General features: G+C 40.7%; 2 protein-coding genes across 4 annotated transcripts in view; one reads left to right on the forward strand and one right to left on the reverse strand.

Moving 5' to 3' along the window:
* actr8 (actin related protein 8) overlaps positions 1-24,638 on the forward strand; it is a 28,534-nt gene extending 3,896 nt beyond the window's left edge. Inside the window, exons 5-13 of one of the 3 annotated variants that reach the window (XM_079826397.1) lie at positions 1,600-1,773; positions 1,859-1,952; positions 4,837-4,969; positions 5,211-5,364; positions 9,534-9,629; positions 13,677-13,817; positions 16,366-16,618; positions 19,994-20,157; positions 24,095-24,638. In XM_079826397.1, the coding sequence (XP_079682523.1) occupies positions 1,600-1,773; positions 1,859-1,952; positions 4,837-4,969; positions 5,211-5,364; positions 9,534-9,629; positions 13,677-13,817; positions 16,366-16,618; positions 19,994-20,157; positions 24,095-24,238 (1,353 nt within the window). In that variant the 3' untranslated portion in view covers positions 24,239-24,638. Of the gene's footprint in view, positions 1-1,599; positions 1,774-1,858; positions 1,953-4,836; positions 4,970-5,210; positions 5,365-9,506; positions 9,630-13,676; positions 13,818-16,365; positions 16,619-19,993; positions 20,158-24,094 lie in introns of all 3 variants that reach the window. The other 2 variants (XM_079826396.1, XM_079826398.1) reach the window with 2 other exon arrangements.
* rab35b (RAB35, member RAS oncogene family b) overlaps positions 1-27,719 on the reverse strand; it is a 761,740-nt gene that overhangs the window by 17,543 nt on the left and 716,478 nt on the right. The window lies entirely within an intron of this gene.

A 27,719-nucleotide genomic window follows, 5' to 3' on the forward strand; every position in this document is an offset into this window, starting at 1 on the left:
TGTACTACACTTAATTTTAAAACTATTTACAACCTAGTCATTTAATGGTTACACTCAAAAAAATGCTGGGTTAAAAATAACCCAAGTTGGGTTGAATATGGACTAACCCAGCAATTAGGTTGTTTTGACCCAGCGGTTGGGTTAAATGTTTGCTTAAAACAACCCAATTGCTGGGTTAAAACAACCCAATTGATGGGTTAGTCCATTTTCAACCCAACTTGGGTTATTTTTAACCCAGCATTTTTTAGAATGTAGGTGTACTTAACTTAATCTCTTGTAGAGCAACACCAGCGGTAATTCAGGAAAAAAATCTCCCAATACTCCACGTGAAACTTCAGTCTTTCGACCTTTTACCATCGTGTCAATTCTCAATTGAGTTTGATTAATATGCGCGAGGGAGGGAGAGCAAGACAGTTTGAAGATGGTGAGAGCTGCCTGTGGACGCCTGTCTGTAAATAATGCAGGGAAAAAAATATTTGTATTTTTACGTGTATCGGCATCGGCCGATACAAGGCTGCTTGTATCGGCCGATGCCGATACACGTAAAAATCGCAAATATAGGCCGGCCGATATATCGGTCTAACACTACATGTGACCCCAGTGGCTCAACCTTAAAGGGGTGATGAATTGAGAAATCAACTTTCCCATGAGCTTTTGATATATAAAAGGTCATGGTAATATAAGAATATCCTGTAAGTTTCAGAGCTGAAGACTTCCTTGTTAGTCAAAGAAAAGCTTTGATTGACGCCAGGCCCAGCAAACGATCAATCTCAGAATATGCCACACCTTGACGTCATCGTGTGGAGAAGCACCGCCTCAACAGAAAAAGAAGAACAATGCCTGATTCTGTAGCCCCGCCCACCGACTCGTGCCTGAGATGATATAGGCCTACATAGAGCTAAATCGGATCGAACTTTTAAGCAAGAAACATACCGCATAAGCTTCATTCGGATTCCAATATTATGAATTCATGGATGAACTTTATTTTGAATGAATATCCAGCTCACATGGGGAAGACATTGTGTGTTTGTTCCTTCATTTCACCACAGATTCGTTTGTAAACAAGAGACAAGTTAGGAACTACTTACAATCCTACTTGAACAGGTTTGCAATAGTTAGTCCTTCTTGTCTTGACACCTGCCTTAAGGACTATTTTGGTAAAGGGAAAATGATATCCTGCATTTATACCATCCAGGCCTCCCAATTACCTGCTACATCTTCAATAAAACGTTTATGGGAGGAAGAATTAAGCCTTGTTTATACTCGACGCGTCCATGTGACGTCAACACGGAGTGGGCGGTAGTGCGCGTTGAGTACGCGAGACCCCATTTCGCGCGGCGGTGTGCAGCGCATTTTTTGTAACTTTCCGCGTGGCTCTGCGTCCGAAGATGCACGAGTTCGAGGCGAATCTTAGCCAGGCATGCCATCTCATCACACCGGCATTGTTTGCACGTACAAATTAGTTTGCTTATATTTACAAAATGAGCCTAAGAAAAGCAGAAATAAGCCCTTTTTATTGAAAAGGAAGATCCATGTTTAATTAAAAATGTTCACGAAACTGAATTAAAATGTTTAGTGAAATCTCTCTCTGTCGACCAGGCGCTGTATGTGAACCCTACCGACTGCTACAGCATCCACTGGCCCGTCTGCAGGGGTCATCTGAACATCCACAGTGGGCAGGGTGGCTCTCTCACGGCAACGTTGGTGGACCTCGAGACCATCTGGTCTCACGCAATTCAGAAGCTTCTAGAAATCCCTCTAAAGGATCTGAAGGTACAAGAAGCGCGTGCTGCTTTTGTCTTCATTCGACTGACATGTGGAGTCAGATGATTTGATGACTTGTCTTGATGTTTTTTAGTATTACAGATGTATCCTCCTGATCCCAGACATCTATAACAGGCAGCACGTGAAGGAAATAGTCAACATGCTGCTGGTTAAAATGGGCTTCTCAGGTATGTCACGAAGACCAGTTCCTCTTGCTGACACCTCGTACTCCTGAATTTACCATGTGAAATTCTGTTGTAACTCAGACACTGGGTCTCATTCACTGATAATTGCGTGGATTCTTTCGTATTTTTACGCACAGGAGAACTGAACACAATTATAAAGCCATACAGAGTAAGTTATTTTTGTGTATGTGTGGTTTCCTATATTTTTTCGTAAATTTAGAAAAAAAGATATTACAAAATCTTTGGAGAATTGTGATTTGTTCTTAAAATTGTTCATACGCACATTTCATGCTCAAATGTGTGCGGACGCATGCTTAGTGAATGAGACTCAATGTTACATGGGAGAAATAACATGTTGACTTGTCTTGCACACACTTGTGTGCTTTTATCGTGTTGATCCTTGTTGACTAGTTCAGTGCTCAAACTAGCCGTCCTCAGACCTGTAGATCGTTTCCTTTCTTCTGAAATGGACTTCAATTGTTACAATGTTGCATTTTCTTATTGGTTCGGTTTGCTTTTACAAAGCAACATTTCAAAGCATAACAAAATGTGTTAAAGGAACACGGCACTATTTTTGAAAATTTTCCAACTCCCCTAGAGTTAAACAGTTGAGTTTTACCGTTTTCGAATCCATTCAGCCGATCTCCGGGTCTGGCGGTAGCACTTTTAGCATAGCTTAGCATAGATCATTGAATCTGATTAGACCGTTAGCATCTCACTCAAAAATGACCAAAGAGTTTAAATATTTTTCCTATTTAAAACTTGACTCTTCTGTAGTTCCATCGTGTACTAACTACTAAGACCGACGGAAAATTTGAAAAGTTGAGATTTTCTAGGCCGATATGGCTAGTAACTATACTCTCATTCCTAAAGAGATAGGCTAACTTCGGCCAACATAACCAACGTGACAACCTGCTTACACAGGGAGCGTACCTTGTAGCCATGGAGACATTTTTGAGAGACGATTCAGACAATATTTACTTTGGTGCAGATCCTGAACCGTATATATTTGAACCGAAATACCTGCAACTACACAGACTTAGTGCCAGTCACGTTGGAAGTTACCTAGCTGGGGACTATTTTCAGGCGCTGCGTAATATCATTGCACCCACGGTACGGCAGCAAAGTTCCTTGATTATTACGCAGGAATGAGAGTATAGTTCCTAGTAGGGCTGGGCGATATATCGCATGACATTGTTAGGCGCATCTCGTCAGTAAAGCCGGTTCCTTGATTAGTAGTAAATCGCCATCACCTGCTTTCAGATAGAGCGGCATTTACTACACAGAGCCGTAGTTCACTGACAAGCTGAGCCATATCGCATTAATTATCACGGACGTATCGCCTGCGATAATTAATGCGATATGGCTCAGCTTGTCAGTGAACAAGCTTGTCGGCTATGTGTAGTAAAAGCCGCTCTATCTGAAAGCAGGTGATGGCGATTTACTACTAATCAAGGAACCGGCTTTACTGACGAGATGCGCCTAACAATGTCATGCGATATATCGCCCAGCCCTAGTTCCTAGCCATATCGGCCTAGAAAATCTCAACTTTTAATTTTCCGTTGGTCTTAGTACACGATGAAACTACAGAAGAGTCAAGTTTTAAACAGGAAAAATATTGAAACTCTAGATGCTAACGGTCTAATCAGATTCAATGATCTATGCTAAGCTATGCTAAAAGTGCTACCGCCAGACCCGGAGATCGGCTGAATGGATTCGAAAACTGGGGGGTTTATCTCTGGGGGAGTTGGAAAATGAGCCTATTTTAAAAAAAAGTGGCGGGTTAATTTAATGCAAGTCACATGTCCCTTTGGTTTGTAATGCGTTTAGCCACAGAATCAGACACTGCTGCTTTTTATCTATGTATTTCTCATTATGAATTATGAAACAGTCTGGTTTGTTGTGTCTTACACACCACAATTTAACTGCTGCAGATTTTAATTGTAATCCTCTTCGTTAGGCGATCCCGGACTGATTATTTTGGTACGGATGTGAGCATGATTTCCATGTTCATGTATGCCTAAACCAGGGGTAGGCAAGTTCGGTCCTAGAGAGCCGCTGTCCTGCAGAGTTTTGACTCCAACCCTGAAAAACCCTCACCTGCCTGTAGCTTTAGTGCTGCGTTCCAGTAAAAAAATGTTATGCCCTTCACTCGTTAACTTCCCTCCGTCTCGTTCACTCGGATGTGCGTCATTGCTTACGTTGCATGAGTGCCCACTACTCGAGGAACATTTGCAATGGACTGAACTGGAACGTCCTAAGCCCTTGATCACTTCGAATTCACTATGGAGTTGATTTATTATACATTTTTTTCCTTTACGAAATTGTTTAATGCAGCATTCTATATGTATATAGGTGCATTTGGGTTGTTTTAAAAGTTATTAAAAATATCATAAGAGTTGTTTGTGGTGGTAAATTAAACTCGATATGCGGTGACATCACAATCGTGTTGCATTGTGGTATATGAAGCTGCCTGAAGTGTACATTTGAAGTAGACTCGCTCCCTCGGTCAAAATCGAAGGAGCAAGTGTCTGTCCATATAAACTTCCCTTGTCCACTTCACGAAGTGGAACGCACTTCAAAATGGCGGTGGGGATTCCCCCGAGGGGAAGTGCTTAGGGACGTTCGCAAGTGCGTGTCTATAACTAGAGTGGAATGCAGCATAGTAATCCTGAAGACACTGATGAGCTTGTTCATGTGTTTGATTAGGGTTGGAGCTAAACTTTGCAGGACAGCGGCTCTCTAGGACAGAACTTGCCTACCCCTGGCCTAAACGAACCGAAATAATGCAGAAAATGGTTCAGAAACAAACGCTCCAGACGAGCTGTGAAGAAAGCACTGCACACTGATAAAGGCTTTAATGGGTCATGTGAAACTGTGTTTGTAGCTGTCATTGTGCATCAGGAGTCGGTGTGCGCGACCTTCGGCAGCGGCCTGAGCAGCGCGTGTGTGGTGGACGTGGGCGACCAGAAGACCAGCGTGTGCTGCGTTGAGGACGGCGTGTCCCACCGCAGCTCCAGGTGAGACAAATACTATGATGCCATGTTAAAGGTTTAGTATCCCAAACAGTGTAAGAATCAGGGCTCATTTCTGAAGACAATAGCTCCATTCAGACAAAGCCGCTTTCCTTATGTATATTCAAGTTTAAATCAGCTGTTAAAATGAGCTACAGAGCTCATGAACTCTTACTGATGTGTTATCATACAGCACAGTAAACCCTGTCCAGAATACTCTTGAGCTCTCGTGCCGCCTGTGTCGCAGGTTGTGTCTTGCGTACGGAGGTGCGGACGTGACGCGGTGTTTTTTCTGGCTCATGCAGAGAGCTGGATTTCCCTACAGAGAATGTCAACTCAGCAACAAACTGGACAGTGTCTTACTGCACCAGCTGAAAGAGTCCTTCTGCCATCTGGATCAGGTGACCTTGCAGCACACAGCACAGAGGAATTATTCACTGTTATGCTATTTCAAAGGTTCCTAGTTCTTAACAACAGGTTCTCATGCATCCGAGGTCAAAAACCCTTTAATTCTCTCCTAACCTCCACAGCAGCATCAGCTCTTTTCTCTGTGTCTGAAATGCTTCCATCAAGGATTCAGTCTCTCTAAACCCCGCCTCTCTGAGAGCTGCTCTGCTGTGATTGGTTAGAAAGCAAACGCTCATTTTCATATCTGAGTCTCTGCTCTTGACACTGGGGATGCACCGAATCCAGGGTTCGGGTTCGGATTCGGCCGAATATTGGGCTTTTTGACTGGGTTCGGTTTCTGCCGAACCTCAGAATTTATTTCCACCGAACCCGAACCCTAGGCTTGCACTATGCGCGCCCCGCTGGTCGAACGTAATGACGCCGCTGCTGAAAGTGAAAATGGAACTCATGAACAGAAAACGTGGCAGTATACTTTAAGTCAAAAGAAGGCGATTCAAGTTGAGCTATACGCGTTCAATTTGCAATGCCGATTTGTCTCGTGATGACAAGGACCCTAAACAACAGCCGCTGTTAAAACATTTGCATATGAAGCATCCGAGAGAATACGAGTTGTGCATGAAGGAATCTACAGACAGCAGCCAAAATGTATTTTATTTTACCGTGCAAACAGCCTATAGATCTATAGATCAGATAAAATATAAATAAAATTAATAAAATATATAGGCCTACACTAAATATTTTTCACTTAAATAATTACCAAATTAAGATGACAAAACGAAAATACACTGAATCCGTAAGCTTTGAAGAACCGGAATTAGGTAAATAGGTAGATAATATACTATATATCTTTACATATATACTATTCTCTTAAAACCATAATTTCGTTATTTTTACTAACCCAAATAATGCCTCATCCGCTAGGTTGCACGTGAGGGGGAAAAATAGGTTCCTTCCACTTAAGAGTTGAGCTCTTTTTATTTTAATATATCTCTTTACATAAATACTATTTTCTACTTAAAAAAAAAATATAACTTCGTTATTTTACTAACCCAGTGTTTTGTATGTGAATGCTGTTTCACGTGAATATTACCACAGGAGTGAAGCACAAAGCTTTTTTTAGCCTAGAAAGGAAATAATGGTCAGATAGCACTTTTTCATTCTGTTTTCGATCTGGATCTGGTCACTCGATTTTTCGTGAATTTGAACAATAGGCCTAGTCCATTTTATCCCAATGGACATGGACATCTCAATCATTCTTATCCCAAATCTTCACTCACGTCGCCATTTTCGCAGGGGATTATAAACGTTACTTCCTTTCGTTTGCTTATAATTAAGTCTATTATAACTATTCACATCGTTTACTGTGGGAAAGTATAAAAAACACTGTAGGACGAATACCTTTTTACTTCAAATTTTATTTAACACAGTTTGTTCTTGTTATTAAACTTGGTAAGGCGTGTCAAGTTTGGTTTATTTGAATAGCGCATTTCACACACGCCGGTGATTTTAGTTTCGTTTTCTCTGGCAGTGAACAATCAAACATTGCCTAAATGTCTTGACCCTGTGGAAAATAAAATCCGCTCTTCAGACATTTTACAACAAGTGTTGCTTTGCAACATCAGTAGAACATATGAAGACGAAGATATTCAAGAAGGTGTCTATTCAGTGTCCCATTCCTCTCAAAGCACAGAGCGGTATATGACGCATCTTTGCGGGGAAATAGTATGAATCAAATATTTTTCTAACTAATATTTAATTTTCATATATTCTTGAGGTTACCATTATTTACTGAAATCGTTTTTGTTTTATAGGCTGTGTTGTTTCACTGATGGAAGTGCTAAAATAAACACGCATGCTTATGGATGTTTCAGCCTCAAATGATTTCAAAATGTAGGCTATATAAATCTGGCATAGACTACAGTATTTAAAATAGCATATATGCATTAGTTACATTCTCAATTTAATTTACAGAGCAATCCCTGCTAAGTTTTTAGTTTAACTAATACTATAGAAGAGGATTAGTGTGTGTCGCACACAACAGACTCGCAACGGGGGCGTGGCATCACGATGGTGGCGCTCCATCTTGATGTCGGCACAACCCTAGCGCGCGCCTCCTGCGCTCTCCGTTGGGTTGTTCTTTGAAACGACAGAGGACAACTCGGGGTAATTTTTCTATAAACCATCATGAAATAGCGTCGAGAAGAACATACACGACAATGTTTACTTTAGTAAACTTGACCAAAACAGTTAATGGTCAATAGCATCCCTACACTGCTGTGGACGTTGTTAACTTCATTAATGTGTTTACTGTGATAATGGACTGCGGGTGAGAGTAGGATTCGGTATTCGGTTTCGGATTCGGCCGAATCTTAAACAGTGGATTCGGTATTCGGCCGAACCCCAAAAATCTGGATTCGGTGCATCCCTACTCGGTGCATCCCTACCCTACTTCAGAATCAAGTGATACGAACAGTAACGATGGCGTGGGTTTTACCGTATCAATCTCAGCAGAAAACAGCGTCTTCTCCACATGAACAACACCAAACAAACTCTTCCAGTCTCAGCGACAACTACGGTGTGTGAGGGCGGGGCAAAGAGACACTGCTCATCCAATCAAGACCAGAGGCGGATATTATGCTAATTAGCTACAAACCCACTGTCAGAATTACTGACGACTCGTTTCAGTTCAGAATCAAATCTTTCTTTTAGGAGACACTAACATCTCTAATACACACTGTATGAAAGGGAAATCCCTAAAAGCATAATGTGGCACTTTAAATGGCTTAAAGCTACACTGTGTGATATTTTCCCCCATCTAGTGGTGAAAAGGTATATGACCATCCAGTGAATTTTAGTTTCTGTTCCTCTCAATTCCGATTTCGTTTCAACTCCTACGGTGGCCGATTTAGTCCAAGATTAACATGGCTTCCAGTTCGACCTCGTCCACATTCGACACGGTGCCTGTGGGATATTCTGTGCGCAGTGGGATGGTTGGAACTCACCTGGCCTAATTATTCGGCTAGAAAGAACTGCAGCTAATCCAGAGTGAACTTTGATGATAGTAATATTTATTCAGTCATCCAATTGCAAGGCATAAACAGGTTTGCGTGGATATGTACATAAATGTGGTTTCTGTGAGAGAACAAATAAGGATGGTAAATATACATACACAGTTAAGAACTGTATAACTATACTTATAAGTTACATGTGTATAATGTAACCGTAAACCAGAGCTTATTGTACCATATATAGGCGCTAAATGCAGCTGCATTAAAAGGAGCGGAGCTGCCGCTGCTAACAAGCGGTGTCGGATTACAAAAGTGTGTGCGCCGCTTTAACGTTAGCACTGCAGTGCGCTCTGTATAACAATTGTTAATATGCCGATCAGACCTGATACATATTTCCATCAACATGCATTACAAGCAAATATTTTCTATAAACGAATAAACATTGTTGATAACAAAATAACTGAATGATTATTCAAATAGGTGAGCATTACGCTATTGTATGTTGACACAAAAATACTTCTGAGGTGACATCAACTGAATTACGCGATGACACACTCTGAAACACATCTACAATGACAATAACTATTATTACTTACGGAGTTATTAACGCACAGAAATACCACACAAGGAAAAACAGACTTTTGAGGAATAAACAAGCCAGGAAAACTCCGTATAACTCTGTTACTGGACGCCGCTGAGATGAAAACTCTGCACATGCACCAGACAAGTCTGAACAAGTTGACGCGCACATGCGCGAGGCAGAGAATTTTGTACAGTGCCATCGAGTATTAAAACCGGTTAAAACGCGAAAGGCGAAGCTTGAATTTACGGGTATGCCCCTCTTTGGCTAAAGTACTTTCAAGATGGAGGGGCAACATGGCGACCACCGTTAGATCCCATTACCTTATGTATTTTCAATGGCATATTATAAACTTACGAGAATACTTTATTACTTGAAAGAAGTAAATATACATTAATGAGCACATATATTTTTGAAAGAACTAAGTGTTTTTAGCTAAGAATAGACTAAAAAAGTTACACAGTGTAGCTTTAAAAGTGTTTATATGCGTGTGTGTTCAATATTTATATCAACGTAATCTTTCAAATTGGCTTCTCATGCTGTGTAGTTTTATGTATTATTGATGTTTCTGCAGGATATTTCTGGGCTGCAAGATCACGAGTTCCGCACGCGTTTCCCAGATTCCCCAGTGCTGCTGTATCAGTTACGGTTAGGAGACGAGAAACTCCAGGTACAGATAGACCGGATTCTGTGCCATCAGTGATGTCCGCTTATTAAAGGGGGGGTCTAATACGATTTCATGCATTTTGCCTTATTTACACTGTTAAAGAGTTGATTCTCACGCTAAACATGGACAAAGTTTCAAAAAACGAGTTGGACGTATGACTGAGTATTTTTGTGCCAAATACACTCCTTCAGGATTTAAACAAGTTTCTGAAAGTTTTTCTAGTTGTGAGGGAAAGATAACCTTGTTCAGCTTCCCAAATAACCCAACGTTAGGGGAACAGTGGATGCAGTTTGTTTTTCAAGTGTGTTCCTGGCATTTTCAGTGACAAATGATTTATAAGCAAGGCATTTGCTGATCGTTGCAGGTTGTGAGTAAAATGCATCAAATGTGTGTGTAGGCCTGTCACGATAGTCAATAAAGAAATTAATTGCGCGATAAAAAAATGAGCTCGATAATTTTTCCGGCTGCGATAATTTCCATTTGCCTGCTTGTTTGTTTTCCTCGTCTCTCTCTCTCTCTCTCTCTCTCTCTCTCTCTCTCTCTCTCTCTCTCTCTCTCTCTCTCTCTCTCTCTCTCTCTCTCTCTCTCTCTCTCTCTCTCTCTCTCTCTCTCTCTCTCTCTATCTCTCTATCTCTCTATCTCTCTCTCTCGCTAAATAATTAAGGATAATTAAGCTAAATATATGCTGAAGTAAATTTCTGGAGTGTTAACGATTAAAAGAAAAAACAACAACAAGAACCGTACAGAACCGTGAGCCTAAAACCGTGATACGAACCGTGGGTTTTGTGAAATGATCATCCGTTGCAGTTTTCATCCATTTTATTTATTGTTTTTGGTATTTATTCAAGTGCATTTTTTGTTAACAGACTGAGAGTCTATTGCTTTTATTGTTTTTGGTTGTTTTGCTCATTTATTGTGGATATTTAAAATGTTTTCAGTTTTCAGTGTTAAATAGTCGGTAGAAATAAAAGTTTATTGATCTTTGAAAAGGTGTACAATTATTTTAGATCTCAGAACGACAATATTATCGTTTATTGCAATAATTTATTGGCCAATTTTTCGTCCACCAAAATGTGTTATCGTGACAGGCCTATGTGTGTGTTTTGTTGGCAATCGACGTGTAAGTGCATATGATGTGAACAACACCAACGTATAGTGGATCGAACATTATCTATAATGCGATGCAGTGGCGTAACTTTGTTTTAAAAAGTGGTTTAACTCGATAGTTTCATCCTTAACGTTACATCACCTAACTATAGCATAATACAATATTGTCAGTCCCGAGATTCTTCACATAGATTCGCAGTCCAGTGGTAGAGCTTGTCTGCACTGTTGCCAACTAATTTTCAGGGGAAGTTGCTAAAGGCAGATTGATTTGTTGCTAAAAGTTGCTAAATGACGTTGTGATGTCATTGCGCTATGACGTCATTACGTAAGTGCAACGCAAAACTACGTCATAATGTCATACGTAGATATTATTTGAAATGCTAATTTATATTTGTTTGTAAAAAATATGTACACGTGTGTGTGTGTCTGTGTGAAATGTGTGCTACTGCTGCTGCACTCAATTTTTGCTGCTGCCGCAGACCTTATGTATCGTTATGTTTTGTCTTCCGGTTTTCACAGCGATTTCCACAGCGATCTTAAAGGCACACGCCACTATTTAAGAAAATAGGCTAAATTTCCAACTCCCCTAGAGTTAAACAGTTGAGTTTTACCGTTTTTGAATTATTCAGTCGATCTCCGGGTCTGGCGGTAGCACTTTTAGCATAGCTTAACATAGATCATTGAATCTGATTTGACCGTTAGCATCTCGCTCAAAAATGACCAAAGAGTTTCGATATTTTTTTCTATTTAAAACTTGACTCTTCTGTAGTTACATTGTTCACTAAGACTGACGGAAAATGAAAAGTTGAGATTTTCTAGACCGATATGGCTAGGAACTACAGGGAGTGCAGAATTATTAGGCACGTTGATTTTCTGATCTTATTTTTTTTCCAGGCACATTTGACCAATTCCAAACCACAGTAATCCTAATAACTACTATTGATTTAGTATTTAATAATGTATAAGTGATATATAATTGTTCATGAAGGCTGGAAATGAAAATCACCTTATATTCAGGTGTGCAGAATTATTAGGCATGTTTTCTTTTACAGATAAATTGAGCCAAAAAAGAGATTTAACTCAGACTGAAAAGTCAAAAAGTATTAAATGCCCATGAGAAGGATGCAATACTAATGCAATACTAGACATTGCAGTTAAGGCGTGACCATTGGACAGTGAAATGCTCGTTGGGTCAGCAGGATCTGACAAAAACAGGTGGTGAAGAATTCATCTTCCAGAATCTGGCAGTACGTTTTGGGAGTTCATTTTAGTCCATCCTGAAGTCCGTTTTGCAGAGATGGACTAAAAATGAACTCCCAAAACGTACTGCCAGATTCTGGCAGATGAATTCTTCAAACAGTGGTGCTAGAGGATGTGGTGCTGGTCCTTCAAGAGTCATTCTCAACCTATAAAACCTTTAAAGCCTATAAAAAAACCTTCTTCATGTATTTTACAACACTTCAGCTTATGATTCTTATCTAGTGGGGGTCATTTTTTAGGATTCTTTACCTAACTGAAGTCTCTGAGATCCTGACACCTTGCACTTCTGGAGACTCCAGGTAGGTTGCAGCTTTGGAAAATGGTGGCGCTGGAGACTAAAGGGTTCCTGATGGTTTCACCCTTAATTCTTCACCTTAATTCTTAATTCTTTTGCAGTTAACAGGTGTCTTTTCTTCACCACCTGTTTTTGTCAGATCCTGCTGACCCAACGAGCATTTCACTGTCCAATGGTCATGCCTTAACTGCAATGTCTAGTATTGCATTAGTATTGCATCCTTCTCATGGGCATTTAATACTTTTTGACTTTTCAGTCTGAGTTAAATCTCTTTTTTGGCTCAATTTATCTGTAAAAGAAAACATGCCTAATAATTCTGCACACCTGAATATAAGGTGATTTTCATTTCCAGCCTTCATGAACAATTATATATCACTTATACATTATTAAATACTAAATCAATAGTAGTTATTAGGATTACTGTGGTTTGGAATTGGTCAAATGTGCCTGGAAAAAAAATATGATCAGAAAATCAACGTGCCTAATAATTCTGCACTCCCTGTTTACTCTCATTCCTGCGTAATAATCAAGGAACTTTGCTGCCGTACCATGAGTGCAGCGGCGCAATGATATTATGCAGCGCCTGAATATAGTCCCCATCATGCTCCCTGTGCAAGCAGGTTGTCACGTCGGTTATGTTGACGGAAGTTAGCCTATTTTCATAGATTCAAAAATGGTAAAACTTAACTGTTTACCTCTAGGGGAGTTGGAAAATGAGCCTATTTTCAAAAATAGTGGTGTGTGCCTTTAAGGAATTAGGAAAGAACCGCTCGGTCTATTGAGCTAGCTTGTATGCGTGTTGTTTGGATTAGAGTCACTTTCCAAAAGTTGCTAAAAGTTGCCAAATATATTTTAAAAAATGCTAAATTTGTTGCTAGGTGCTTTTTCAAAAAAAAGTTGCTAGGGTAGTTTGAAAAGTTGCTAAATCTAGCAACAAAATTGCTAAGTTGGTAAATGAGGTTCAGTTCCGGTTTCGAATCCACAATTGTATAGTTTTTGTCATTAACACCAAATGTGTTCATCAGTGATTCTGTATCAAGAGCAGGGACACGTTTGTGTACATTTTATTTTGTGATTTAACCGGAATGAATAGAGTCTATGATGCGATGACGTGTGTGTGTGTCTGCTCGTGATTCTTTAGCTCCGCGCACGGCACGCCTCCCGGAGATTAGTTTTTTTCCGGAAAGAATCGATACTCTCTTTTGTAAATATGATAAAACTAAAGACTTTTTTGAGATATGAAGGATGCAATACTCTATAAATACTCAAGATTAACATTAAACATATGTACTAGTGTCATTATTCAGCTCTAGTCAGTTTAGTGTTGATTCAGTTCAATAACTGTCAATGTTGCAAACATGATCTACAACCATCGATCTGCTTTGTAGGCTCCCATGGCGTTGTTCTACCCTGCTGCGTTTGGAATTGTGGGTCAGAAGATGACATCACTGCTGCATCGCTCTCAAGGGGACGCAGAGGATCCACATGATGAGCACTTCCTCCTGACCACACAGAGCAAGCAGGACCAGGCACGGCTATCTCTGAAACACACATCAGATCAGTTTGAGTGGTTCTAGTGTCAGACGTTTTCAGCTGATTTTGAGATTTAAAGGGCCAGTTCACTCCAAACCCGTAAGACGTTCATTCACCTTCGGAACATTTACATTTTTCGGTGAACTGACCCTTTAAACACTGGCTGGCGCAAAAGAACAATACTTCCACAACATGTGATTCCATTGCTCTGTTCCTGCAGAAAACATGCAGCCAGTGTTAGGGCTGGGGATTGACACGATTTCACGATTCGATTTCCACTCACAAGCTTTCGATTCAATATCGATTATTGTACAGTACATGGCAAATCTCTCAACTAATGCTGTAAACTACACATGGGTGTCAGTTGGTACTACATTACTGTAATATTGAAGGTTAAAATTTACTGATTCAAATACAAACATAAATTACTCTTAAGGATGTTTTTTATAATAGTTAAGTTATAATACTAACTCTGCAATGTCTAAAAAAAATTCTTAAAACTTGACGGATTTATTCAAACATGCATTAATATTGAAGAACATAAAAAATTGTAATCAATATGTAATGTGCATATATCAAAATGCTCATCTCTAGGGTTCATTTTTCTAGCTGACTAACTAGTTTATGGACTCTGAATACGGGTTTTCTGAGGTAAACGTGACCTTACATTGTTTACAAGCTGTTACTGGCGTCTTTCCACGGTTGAAACTCTAATTGAGCGATTAGATGAGACATGATACAGATTTTGGTGAGTTCTCTATCTTTTAACATACCTTCTGATGTTCATTCATGTTTATTTTGCGCTGTAACTGCTATTAAAGCGGAGGAGATGATTTGTTCTCTTGAACTGAGGCACTATTGTGATCTGTCAAACCACATTAAACGGCGCCAAAGCTGTATTTATTTAGTTTAATTTCGTAATAAAATGGACGTAATTTGAAATATTAGACTTTCATATCAAAAGTAACAAAGCACAAAGATTAACGTGTTTTATTGGATGGGAGGCGCGCTACAATGTCCCGTTCATTCATTAACTGAAAACAGGATGACTAATCGGGTCATAAAAATGAGAATCGATTAAAATCGAGAAATCTTAATTTTTTTTACCCAGCCCTAACCAGTGTAGATTTGTGCATGAATGACTCGAATGAATCAGTTCTGTCAAAATCTGCCTGCCAGCTCATTTTATGTGACCATTTCATCATACTGTGATCCTGTCATATTTCAGAAATGTTCATTTATGAACAAAGTGTCTCAGCTTTCCCTGTGATTTATTAACCCGGTGTTATCAGAACGCTCAGTTCATTACTTGATGAACTGCTAAACTCAAATCTCCAGTGTATAAATATGTGGATTTTGTTATTGTCATCAAGCAAACTTTAAAATGTACGTTTTAGAACGGCCCTGCAGTAAATCAAATGAAAACTAATGCAATGACTTGCAGCACAAAGTTAACGTTTCAAACATCTAATTATTAAAGAAAATAAAGAAAGAAAATTCCCAAAATAACGAGAATAACGAGCAAAAAAATTAATAGAATTGTAATTAGTGATGAAATTGTTCTTTAAAGTCTGCATGAAATCAAAATAGACAGTTCTTGTTTTTTAATATTTCAGTGTTTATTCTAAATGATTTATGGGTGCACATCATTGATCATTTTGAATCAGAATAACTTCATCTCTTCTCTGATGACGAGGCAACCTGTCACTCACATGAGATCCACCAATTGTAAACCACAACCATCCAATCAGAATCAAGCCCCGCCCTACACTTGTTCTTGTTCTTAATGCGTTTCACTCACATACACGGCACAATAGGTTTTAGGCCGCGTATCCACCAAAGCGTTTTGGTGCTTGTGAAATTCACAAAGAATTGAGTGGGCTGGGCATATTCAATGCTTTTCAATGGGCGCCCCTCGTTTTTAGAACGCCATGAGGCGCTGAGCGAGTATTTCACGCTCCGGCGCTGAGCGCTCAGCATTTTTTACTGGTTGCTGAGAGTTTAAGAACGTTCAACTTTGAGCAAAACGCAGCGCTCATCAGTCACTTTTCACCTAACCGTCCAATCACAGTGGAGGAGGGGTGGGACAAATACAACACCGACCAACCGCCACATTCTGTGTGTTCAACATGAAAGCAAGCAGCATAATAACGGAACAAAATAATTTAAAACAAGAGCCAGAGCAAATACTTTACATTGTATCAGCATTTTATATAGAATCAATACAGAAACAAACTATCTGTGAAATGAGATACTAGTAACACTTCCGTGGATATTCCGTATCATAACAAGCAAAGAGTCTCAAGCGTCCACAGCGAGACGTTTCAGCCGGCTAAAAATGCTTTGATGGACATTCGGCCTTATAGTTTGTTCTTTTGAAGGCACACAAAAGCTGATGGACACAAGCTAGGATATGCAACTATCAGGACTTTCTGACAAACATTAAAACGGAATCATTCATCTCTATGTTTCTCTTGTTATAACGTGTGGAGCTGATGAGGAATGAAGGTGTATGATCTCAATGTGTTTCTCTCTCACACACAGTCTTCCAAAGCCAGCGCAGACCGCAGATCATTCCCTAAGCCGGCCGGGTTTGAGGGCGAGTCTGACCCGTCGGAGAAGGGGAATCTGGCTCAGGATGTTGACCTGGGCCACTCTCAGGCCGAGGGCCTCATCTCTGGGGCCGAAGCCGAAGAAACGTCCTCAGCTCTGCTGTTCAGGAAGACGGCCGTGACTCAGTTTGAGGGAAAAGCACTCGGCATGGATAAAGCCATCTTACACAGCATTGACTGCTGCGGTAAATACCGATGCTTTTGACTGTTTGCCAGCACATGGGCGAATCTCTCAAAACCCCCATAATTAAAGCTTGTTCACACCAAGACAAATTGTGCCCGATTTTTCCATGCAATTTGTCTGTTCAGATCAATGCATGAAGAATGGCAGTAGGGCGGAATGAAAATGCAAAATCATTATTTACTGTCGCATAGTAAATTGGTGTGTTTGTGAGCGCCACCCAGTAATATACGACCAAAAAGCATGCATCTTATTGGTTGGACAGTTTTTTTGCAGTGGGATGGAAAACATGGCATGCAAATGTTCATGTCAGTTTGAACGACACATTAATGGTTAAATATTAATAGCTGTTGATTCAAATGAAAGTGTTTGTCTTGTCTTGGTGTGAAGAGTCTTATTAAGAAGTATGGTCACATTTTATATTGGGTGTCTTTAACTACTAAATACTTGCATCGTAAAAATAATAGTTGTTAGGTCCAATGTGCTTATTGTGTTGATTCTGTATTGTAAAACACTTGTAGATACAGGTAAGGTTAGGACCGGTTTCTGGTATAGTTAGATTTGAAGGGTTAGTTCACCCAAAAATGTAAATCCTGTCATTAATTCCTCTCCCTCATGTCGTTCAAAACCCGTAAGACTAACATCTTCAGAACACAAATTAAGATATTTCTGATGTAATCTGAGAGCTCTCTGACCCCTGCATAGACAGCAATGTAATGAACACTTTCAAGCTCCAGAAAGGCAGGAAAGACATCATTAAAATAGTCCATGTGACTCCAGTGGCTCCACCACGAGAATACTGTTTGTGTGCAAAACAAACGAAAATAACGACTTTATTAAAGGTCCCATGGTATGGATTTTTTTAAATTATTTTATAATGTTTCCTGAGGTGTACTTATATCGTTAGTATGGTTTTTACATCAGAAAATGTCATAATTTAGAAATAAAAGGCATTTTTTTCTATACTGATATTAGCCCTCTGGCTTGAATGCTCTGTTTGAAGGGGCGTGTCTGCTGTGAGACTTCAGTGAAAACGGCCACTTTTGTGATTGGTGGACATCTTTGCATTTGAAATGAGTATTGGATTATGTGGCGGAGGGGGCGTGGTTTAGCGAGGTCTGCTGCAAGCGCTGCCAGAGGCAGAGAGGGATGGACTGGGCACTCATGGACCAGAGAGATGGAGAGCTGGGGAAAGATAGCAGAGAAAGTTTTATTGTACCAAGTTGTTGAGAGCGCAAGTGTATTTTGTTTGTATCTGAGAGTTCTGAATAAGCATGAGTCCCAGTCACACCGACCCTGTCGTTTTCCTCCTTATTCTACGTACTTTGTAACATGTGGAATCCCTCTAAACCCACTAAACTACGTTTTTTTTACCATCACAGCCGTCGAGATGAAGAATCGTTAAAGTGTTGATTAATGCATTATTTTTTAGATGTTTTCCCATCACATGAACGGCTGCAGTGATGAGCAGTCTTGTTGATCGCGTGAATGCAGTGATCTCGTCATTGCAGTTCTATTTCTCTCACAAAATGCTTTCACCACAACTAACAGCAAACACGACATCGACATACAGTATATACAGTATACAGTAAGAGCAGTAAGAGCTTTGTGTACACCTTACATTTGAATACAGTAAGAGCTTTGTGCAGCATAACAGCGTCATTCATTATAACGGCAGTTTGGACAAGTGTGCAGATACACTCGCAATGTGTGATTGACAGATCCGAACATTATAAAGAGAGTGTTCTTTGATCGCTCTCTGTAATCATTTAAATAACGGATTTGTTTCATACTACTAACAGAAACCATGTGAAGTTGATCGTTTAGTCAGTGGCTTGATTCACTGATGCATTATGCTGCATTCACACCAAACGCGAATAGAGCGTCAAAATCGCGTCTAGTTTGACGCGTGAACATTTTGAATCCATTCGCACGTCCGCGGCGAATTGGACGCGTGTAGAAATCGAGCTTTTTAAAGCGAAATAGATGCTCGTTCAAGGCGCTCCTGGAGAAATGTGTCATAAAACACCTATTTTTAATTTTCATTAAAAATATATATGAAGCATTAATAGCCACACAAATGTGGTCCAGGCAACTCCTACATTATCTTCACTGCATGTGTATTTAAATATCCTTAAAAATAAAGTTATGAAACTTCTCTTTGCCCTCAGTCAAAGCGATTTGGCAGACAACAAATGATAGATTCATGACACCAAAGATCGCCCGTTAGATCTACACAAGACGCACCACTACAGGACATCAGAGCCAGCAGCAGATGGCAGAAGGACTAGCCGAGGAAAGGCTGCTCTCGCCGGGGTAAATGAGCGCTGAGCGTCCGGTGATCGCCTGGATCTCACAACTCCAAAAACACAAGATTCTTTTTTTTTAAATAGGCGCTCTCTTTATAAATAAACCACAGATTTGAGCTTTAAACAACTACATTCTCACCTGAAAAAGTCTTAAAACTATATTTTGTGACACAATAATAGTATTTTTAAATTATGCAGGGTTTCTCATCACGTCACTTTACCACGTGACAGCAGCAAGCAGGCTCCTGATTGGTTAACGCGGCGCGAATTGACGCCAAAGTTCAGATTTTTCAACTCGGGCGTCAGACGCGAATTCGCTTCAAACGCGTGAATGCACAAAAAGCACCACTGAGGCGGAATCACGGCCATCGCGCCGCAGGATCTGCAGACGCGCGTCAATGCTCCTTTCCATTGACTTAACATGGAAATTACTCGCGCCAGACGCTCTTTTCGCTTTCGGTGTGAACGCAGCATTACGCTTAGGGCATCAAGACGGCCAGCGGCGGGACTGACAGTATTAAACGATTTAGAAAGAAAGTCTGTGTGAACTTGAATGATTAGCTACACATCAGAAATCACTGCTCACAGATCAGGCATTAATGAACACTGTTACTCACTGTTTGTGGCGGTGCTGTCGAATCCATTGGGTAAAAGTCTGTTTGTAAAGCCTGTGCTGACGTCGCGACTGATAAACTGAATCCATTCTCTCCTAATTCTCTGGGCGGGCAAAGCAGAGGAAGGGGAAGTAACCGTTCCCCGTATGACAGCATACAGGGAAGATTCCAGATCGGCTCGTCTGAGCTCTCATTTTCTCAAAGGCAGAGCGGGACAGCCAGAACTTGGTTTACACTTATCGAAATTTCTAGCCACTTGGGGACCATATACAGGCTAGGGGAACTCATATTAATGTTAAAAAACCTCTTAAAATGAACATTTCATGCCATGGGACCTTTAATGAAAGGAAAACATTTTTTTGGGGAAAACTAACCCTTTAAGTGTGGGTCAACTGTGTAATTATAGATAGCTTGTTTAGTTGTATTTTTATATATTATACGGATCTATTTCCACAGCCTCAGATGAAACGAAGCGTAAGATGTACAGCTGTATTCTGGTGGTGGGCGGCGGGCTGCTCTTTCACGGAGCGCAGGAGTTCCTGCAGCATCGCATCCTCAACAAGATGCCGCCATCCTTCCGCTGCCTGGTGGAGAACGTCGATGTCATCACACGACCGAAGGTGTGTGTGTGTGTGTGTGTGTGTGTGGATAATGAATGCAGCTTTACTGTTTTCACACAATCACCTCAGATATTGTTTATTAATAGGGGTGTAACAAAAATGCAACAATATGTATTATGAATAGTTACTATGTGAGAAAAAAAATCAAGTTTACGGAGTTTTAGTGTCAGTACTACATTAAACTATATAATGTTGAAAATAATTGTATAATATTGCAATGCAGGAATATTTGTTGGTCCTGATGCCAAATGTCTTGTTACCAGTGAAAAGCGGCCTACATTATTTTAAATATATATAGACAGTGACAGAGTGTAAGCCTATTCGTCTAAAATAATTCTATATTTTCACTATTGTCCTGTGCATTGGGTTACCAGTACCATAAGTCCAAGCTTATTCATTTCCACCTCCAATGTAATATCAAATTTAGCATTTTAATCAACCTTTTACCAAATGTCTTGGTGTATCGCAATAATATCGTATCGTGATATGTATCGAATCGTGACATGAGGGTATCGTTTCGCCCTTATTTATTAATCCATGATTATGGCTAAAATTCACAGGTTGTTCACAATATAAAATTGACTTTATCATCACCGATCAGTAACATCATTATCTGATCACATTTTCTCTTGCAAAAAGTGCTTTATAAATACCGTTAAAAACAGCCAGAGAAAAACTAATGTTTAAAAAGAGTTGAGCGCAACTAAAGCACACACTGATCACCATAATGGTGACTTAATACTTTATTTTTCAATTAGACAACATCTAAACCATTGTTAATTCTCAAAAAGAACTTAAGTAGGAAAGAAATAGTCAAACTGGACTGTAATGAGTGAAGATGATGATATACTTTTTTAACATTTTTTTTACAGTGAAGGTGTTTGATCGTAACAATTGAGGAAATACCTGTAAAATAACAGTGTTTTTCTGTAAAACGGTTAAAGGAATAGTTCACCCAAAAATGAAAATTACCCCATGATTTACTCCCCCTCAAGTCATCATAGGTGTATAAGACATTTTTCTTTCAGACGAACACAATCAGAGTTATATAAAAAAAAATGTCCTGGCCCTTCAGCTATAATGGCAGTGAATGGATGTTTATGTGTGTGGAGCACTTTTATAATGGATGAATGCACTTTTTTGGACTTCAAATTTTGGGCTGCCATTATATAGCTTGGAAGAGCCTTGAAAGAAGAATGCCAAATACACCTAGGATGACGCCTCAGGAGGGGGAAGCAGTGCCCTACCAACACTGTTTACAGTGGAGATGGGCACCTGTTGACCTCAACTGGGGATATCGTCGGGCGGTGGAAGGAATACTTTGAGGATCTCCTCAATCCCACCGACATGTCTTCCGTTGAGGAAGCAGTGGCTGAAGTCATCGAGGTGGTTAAAAAGCTCCTCGGTGGCAAGGCACCGGGGTTGGATGAGATCCGCCCTGAGTACCTCAAGTCTCTGGATGTTGTGGGGCTGTCTTGGCTGACACGCCTCTGCAGCATCGCATGGCGGTCGGGGACAGTACCTCTGGACTGGCAGACCGGGGTGGTGGTCCCTCTTTTCAAGAAGGGGGACCGGAGAGTGTGTTCCAACTATAGGGGGATCACACTTCTCAGCCTCCCCGGGAAAGTCTATGCCAGGGTACTGGAGAGGAGAATTCGGCCGATAGTGGAACCTCTGATTCAGGAGGAACAGTGTGGTTTTCGTCCCGGTCGTGGAACACTGGACCAGCTCTATACCCTTTCCAGGGTGCTGGGGGGTTCATGGGAGTTTGCCCAACCAGTCCACATGTGTTTTGTGGATTTGGAGAAGGCATTCGACTGTGTTCCTCATGGCATCCTGTGGAGGGTTCTCTGGGAGTATGGGGTCGGCGGCCCCCTGCTTAGGGCTGTTCAGTCCCTGTACAACCAGAGCAGGAGCTTGGTCCGCATTGCCGGCAGTAAGTCAGACTTGTTCCCGGTGCATGTTGGACTCCGGCAGGGCTGCCTTTTGTCACCGGTTCTGTTCATAATTTTTATGGACAGAATTTCTAGGCGCAGCCAAGGGCCGGAGAGTGTCCGGTTTGGGAACCACACGATTTCGTCACTGCTTTTTGCAGATGATGTTGTCGTGTTGGCTTCCTCTAACCAGGACCTTCAGCATGCACTGGGACGGTTTGCGGCCGAGTGTGAAGCGGCTGGGATGAGAATCAGCACCTCCAAGTCCGAGGCCATGGTTCTCAGTCGGAAAAGGGTGGCTTGCCCGCGTCAGGTGGGTGGAGAGTTCCTGCCTCAAGTGGAGGAGTTCAGGTATCTTGGGGTCTTGTTCACGAGTGAGGGAAGGATGGAACGGGAGATTGACAGACGGATCGGTGCAGCTTCTGCAGTAATGCGGTCGATGTACCGGTCTGTCGTGGTGAAGAAGGAGCTGAGCTGCAAGGCAAAGCTCTCGATTTACCGGTCAATCTACGTTCCTACCCTCACCTATGGTCATGAGCTGTGGGTCATGACCGAAAGGACAAGATCCCGGATACAGGCGGCCGAAATGAGCTTTCTCCGCAGGGTGGCTGGGCACTCCCTTAGAGATAGGGTGAGGAGCTCAGTCACTCGGGAGGAACTCGGAGTAGAGCCGCTGCTCCTCCACATCGAGAGGGACCAGCTGAGGTGGCTCGGGCATCTATTTCGGATGCCTCCTGGACGCCTTCCCAGGGAGGTGTTCCAGGCACGTCCCACCGGGAGGAGGCCCCGGGGAAGACCTAGGACACGCTGGAGGGACTATGTCTCCCGGCTGGCCTGGGAACGCCTCGGGGTTCCCCCGGAAGAGCTAGAGGAAGTGGCTAGGGAGAGGGAAGTCTGGGCGTCTCTGCTTAGACTGTTGCCCCCGCGACCCGGCCCCGGATAAGCGGAAGATGATGGATGGATGGATGGATGGACCTAGGATGACTTGAGGGAGAGTAAATCAAGGGGTCCTTTTTTTATTTTTGGGTGAACTAACCCTTTAAAGAAAGTTTCTGTAAGAGTTTTGCACTTTTTAAAAATTTGGATATTTTACTTTGTTTTTTGTTAAAGTCAGCTAAAGTCATCTGACTACAGCCAACACAAACTGTTGTGAAGACAGTGGGATTAAATAATGAAGTGTATATGCTGTCTGCGTGAGTGTGTGTGTGTGTGTCCTGGTATTCCCTACTTTGTGGGGAAATGTCTCCACACAGATGATAATATTATTAGTAGTAAATGATTTGTAAAAACAATGATAACACCTTTGAGCCTGTCAATATTATGCGAACATGAAATCTCAAACACACAGTAGCACTTGCTACTATAGTTTCTGTTGCACCTGCGTCTCTCGTCGCGTATGTAACAGCATTCTAAAAGCAGTGAGTTTAAGTTCAACGTGCGTCTCATTACCTTGTGTCATGTCCCATTTCACTGCCACGAACACATTGTTGAACAGCCGTTGAACAGGACTAGCGATGTGTGTTCACTGCACGCGTCGTGTCTCAGGACAGCGGTTAATCTCCTCAGATCACTTCACGCGCTGTAGCTCCACAGGCACACCCTCAACCACTACAGGTCAGATTCTCCGCCACAGTAAAGAGAGCTTATTAAATACGAAAACGAATATTTATTTTTGTTAATTATTATTTTATTTCAGCTAGTTTTTCAGTAAGAGTTGTTAGTTTCGTTTAGTTTTAGTTTTTCATTTATTTTATTTATTTCAGTTTACGAAAATGTTTTTGGACCAATAGTTTTAGTCTTAGTTTCAGTTTTCGTTTACGAAAATAACCTTGCATTGCACACACTACAAGATCATAATAATATCAAACAGGTTTAGAATAGATGGCTTTTAAATGTCTGGATTGGCGTCCCTCACACGAGGATGATCCTATTTTTGGGGCCCGTCTGAAAGATTGAAACATGAACCCTACCAAGAATTCCTTGAGCTGTGTCTTCTCACACAGGACATGGATCCCCGCGTGACGCCGTGGAAGGGCGGGGCTGTGCTGGCGTGTTTGGACACCACGCAGGAGCTGTGGATTCACCAGCGTGAGTGGCAGCGATTCGGCGTTAGGATGCTTCGAGAGCGGGCCGCCTTCGTCTGGTGACGCCTCCTCATCTGCTTCAATCTGCCACTTCAGTGCTAGGAACCATGGGAAGGAGTTTGGGAAGTGCTTCTTAAGAACTAGGACAGAACATGCCCGTCAAATAAACAATATTTCATATTCCAGTGGGAGTTTTTCATAAAAAGTAAGTATTTTATTTTTATTTTTTCCTAACCAGGTCATACCGTTCCCTGTACCCACTGCTTCTTACAAAAGAGATGGATTTAAAAGATGCGTAGTAAAAAAGTGCTTCTTCATCTTTAAGATAAGTTGCTATTTCATGTTTTTTTTTTCGCAACAGTTCTGGAACTGAACGTTTGTAGAATCAATAATTGCATATAATGTCAAATGTCATGTACAAATTTTCTCAATAAAAAATTTATAAAATTGTGAGTGCAATGTAAAAATGTTTTCCTAAATTATTGCTTGCATCAGCTCGTAGTGTAATAAAGCACTGCATAATCAAATAAGTTACATAATGTAATTTAAATATTGAGTATCACGCATAATGTTATTTTATGAGAAATTGATTACACTTTATTTTACATTTACATTTAATCATTCATTATCCAATCACCTCAGATATTGTTTATCGCTGAATCCATGATTATGGCTAAAATGCACGTGTTGTTCACGATATAAAATTCTCAATATTAAATAATTTAAGCAGGGATTTGACTTCATCTGATCATAATTTCTCTTGCAAAAAGTGCTTTATAAACACTGTTAAAGCAGCCGGAGAAAAACTAATGTTTATAAAGAGTCAAGAGCCCATCTAAAGCTAACACTGATCACCATAATAGTGACTTACATTTAATTTTCAGTTAGACAACATCTAAACCGTTGTTATGTCTCAGTAAGAACTTTAATATGAAATAAATAGTCAAACTGGATTGTAATAAGTGAAGATTCTGTTAAATGTTTAATGAACATTTCTGTAAAAGTTTTTGCACTTTTTAAAAATTAGAATATTTTACTTTTAAATTGTGTTTTTGTTTGACAGCATCTTTTTACAGCGTGAGCAATGATGCCAACTCTCCCTTTGCACCATCTGGTGGGGATTTTACATACATTTGTATGCAATTTAAGAAAATAAGTACATTTACATTTAATCATTTACCAGACACATTCATCCAAAGCAAACATAAGCCCTTAAAACACAGATCCAACAATATTCATAGTATGAGACCTAGATTAGGACACAAGCTGCAGATTAAGAGAAGAGAAGTGAGGGTTTTGTGTGAGTGTGTGTGTGTCTTTAAGGTTAGGAGTGATTGTTGCATATCTGCAAGGGATCTGACGTCTGAAGGTCTCGGATGCTGAAGACTTGATCAGAGTAAGGCAAATAATCTTGATTTCCCTTTGACTCCATTGGCAGATATTTGTTCTTGTTTTAAACACAAACTAGACTTTATATCTTCAGTCATTGTGCTTCTCCAGTAAATGTATCTTGATTTAAAGGTACAATATGTAAGATTTTTGCAGTAAAATATCCAAAAAACCACTAGGCCAGTGTTATATATTTTGTTCAGTTGAGTACGTATAATATCCCAAATGTTTCCAACTATTTGTAAATGGTGAGAAAATTTCAACCAAGGAAGCGGGACGATTGAGAGAGTTGCCTGTCAATGGTGTCATATCCGCGTTACCCTCGGCAGCGACTGATGATGTTTCACAAGTCCACGAGAACACAAGTACAGAACGCATATTGAGAAACAGCCCTTTGTGCGCTCAACATCTCTTCTTTTTGTGCCGTGAACTTTTCGCTGCCCACTCCATGTTGCTTTAAGCGCATCATTCTGCACCCGAGATGCGCTAAAGCGGTTTGTGCCGCTGTTTTGAAGCGTTTCATATTATGGTTTTGTGCACTGAAAGATTATTAAAAGTCTATCTTTTTGTCTCGTATCTATCATATCTTTGTTGCCCTTTTAAAAAGCTCCACATTACGTTTACAGTAAACATCTTGTAAATAATTATAGGCCTACACAAATAATATAAAATTACATTCCTATATAAATATAAAGACGAGGAAGAAGGAGTGAAGCAAGAAGAAGTGCTAGATAGTTCAATAAGAGTTTATGTTTTGGAATAAAAAATGAAATTGAATATTCCAAATTAATGTGGGTGTATTTTGATTTTCAGGATTTCATTTTACTCTGTGCCTATAGGGGTGGGCCGGGGATGGCAGGGATTGGTGGCAATGTAAGTATCTGGATATTTGCCGTGGGGCGAGGGCTTCGATTAGGCCTACCTCTCTCTTTTTTGACCAATCATGTGTTTGCATCCCTGTATATGAGATTAACCCTTGTGCACTGTTCAATTTCTGGTTACACCCCTTATGGTCTGGGTCAAATTGACCCTAATTGGATTCAATACAATTCCCCAAAAATCACACTATGAAAAAACACATACAATCAGGTACAAACAATTAACTTTTAATATCAATACTTTTCACACATTACAAAGAATACATATCTGAATTTAGGATTTATAAAAATACTTTTAACCATTTTTATTTTTAAAGGTCCCATGGCATGAAATTTTAATTTTATGAGGTATTTCAACATTAATATGAGTTCCCCTAGCCTGAATATTGTCCCCAAGTGGATAGAAATGTTGATCGGTGTAAAACCGAGTTCTGGCTGTCTTTCTCTGCCTTTGAGAAAATGACAGGCCAGACTAGCCAATCCTGAAGTCTCCTGGTTTGACGTCCAAGCAGGAACGGTTACCTCCCTTTCCTCCACCCAGAGAATCTGGCGCGCCCATGCAAGCGCTCGAGAGATCATGGGTTGTGAACGAGTGAATGCTGGCAGTTTCTCGGTGTTTGGATGTACAAATGAAAACAGAAGTCTTTTTTCAGTTCCTTCTGATCTGTGATCAGTGATTTCTTATGTGTAGCTAATTATTTATTATTCGTGCACACACTGCGGCTTCTCTCTCTCCCGACAGAACAGTGTTTTCTATCTTGTGAGTCAGTGTTTTTGTACGTCCTCGTGGCGTCTATCTGTTCTTAAATGTGCATACAGTCGGGAGTTTCTGCTTAACATCGGCAGAGCCACATCTTTAGAAATAAACCTCACGCACGCCGAAGCTCGGCCTTCAACATCCCCGACCCCCAGTACTGCATCTGGCCCACAGCGGAGGCACCAAACGCGGCGTGAGATTAAGCAGAAGGGGAGTAAGCGTGAGGGTATCCGGCTAGGCTAGCCAGCTTTCCCCACAATAAACTGGATTACATTCGATTACTGCTGTTGTGTCTTTGTTTGCGCTGTGTAAGTTACTCAATGCGCGTCATTGACGCTTTTCATATGATTGGAACATATCTAGAAATAATGCTTTAATCAAACTTACTAACTCGTTCATCTCGCTGTAATGGTACATTGCATGTGTTACAAAGTTGGTAGAATAATGATGAAGAGGACTCGGTGTGACTGGGACTCGTGTTTATTCAGAACTCTCAGATACAAACACAATAAACTCGCGC

This window comes from Gobio gobio (assembly GCF_949357685.1).
Source record: "Gobio gobio genome assembly, chromosome: 10".
Taxonomy (NCBI): Eukaryota; Metazoa; Chordata; class Actinopteri; order Cypriniformes; family Gobionidae; genus Gobio; species Gobio gobio.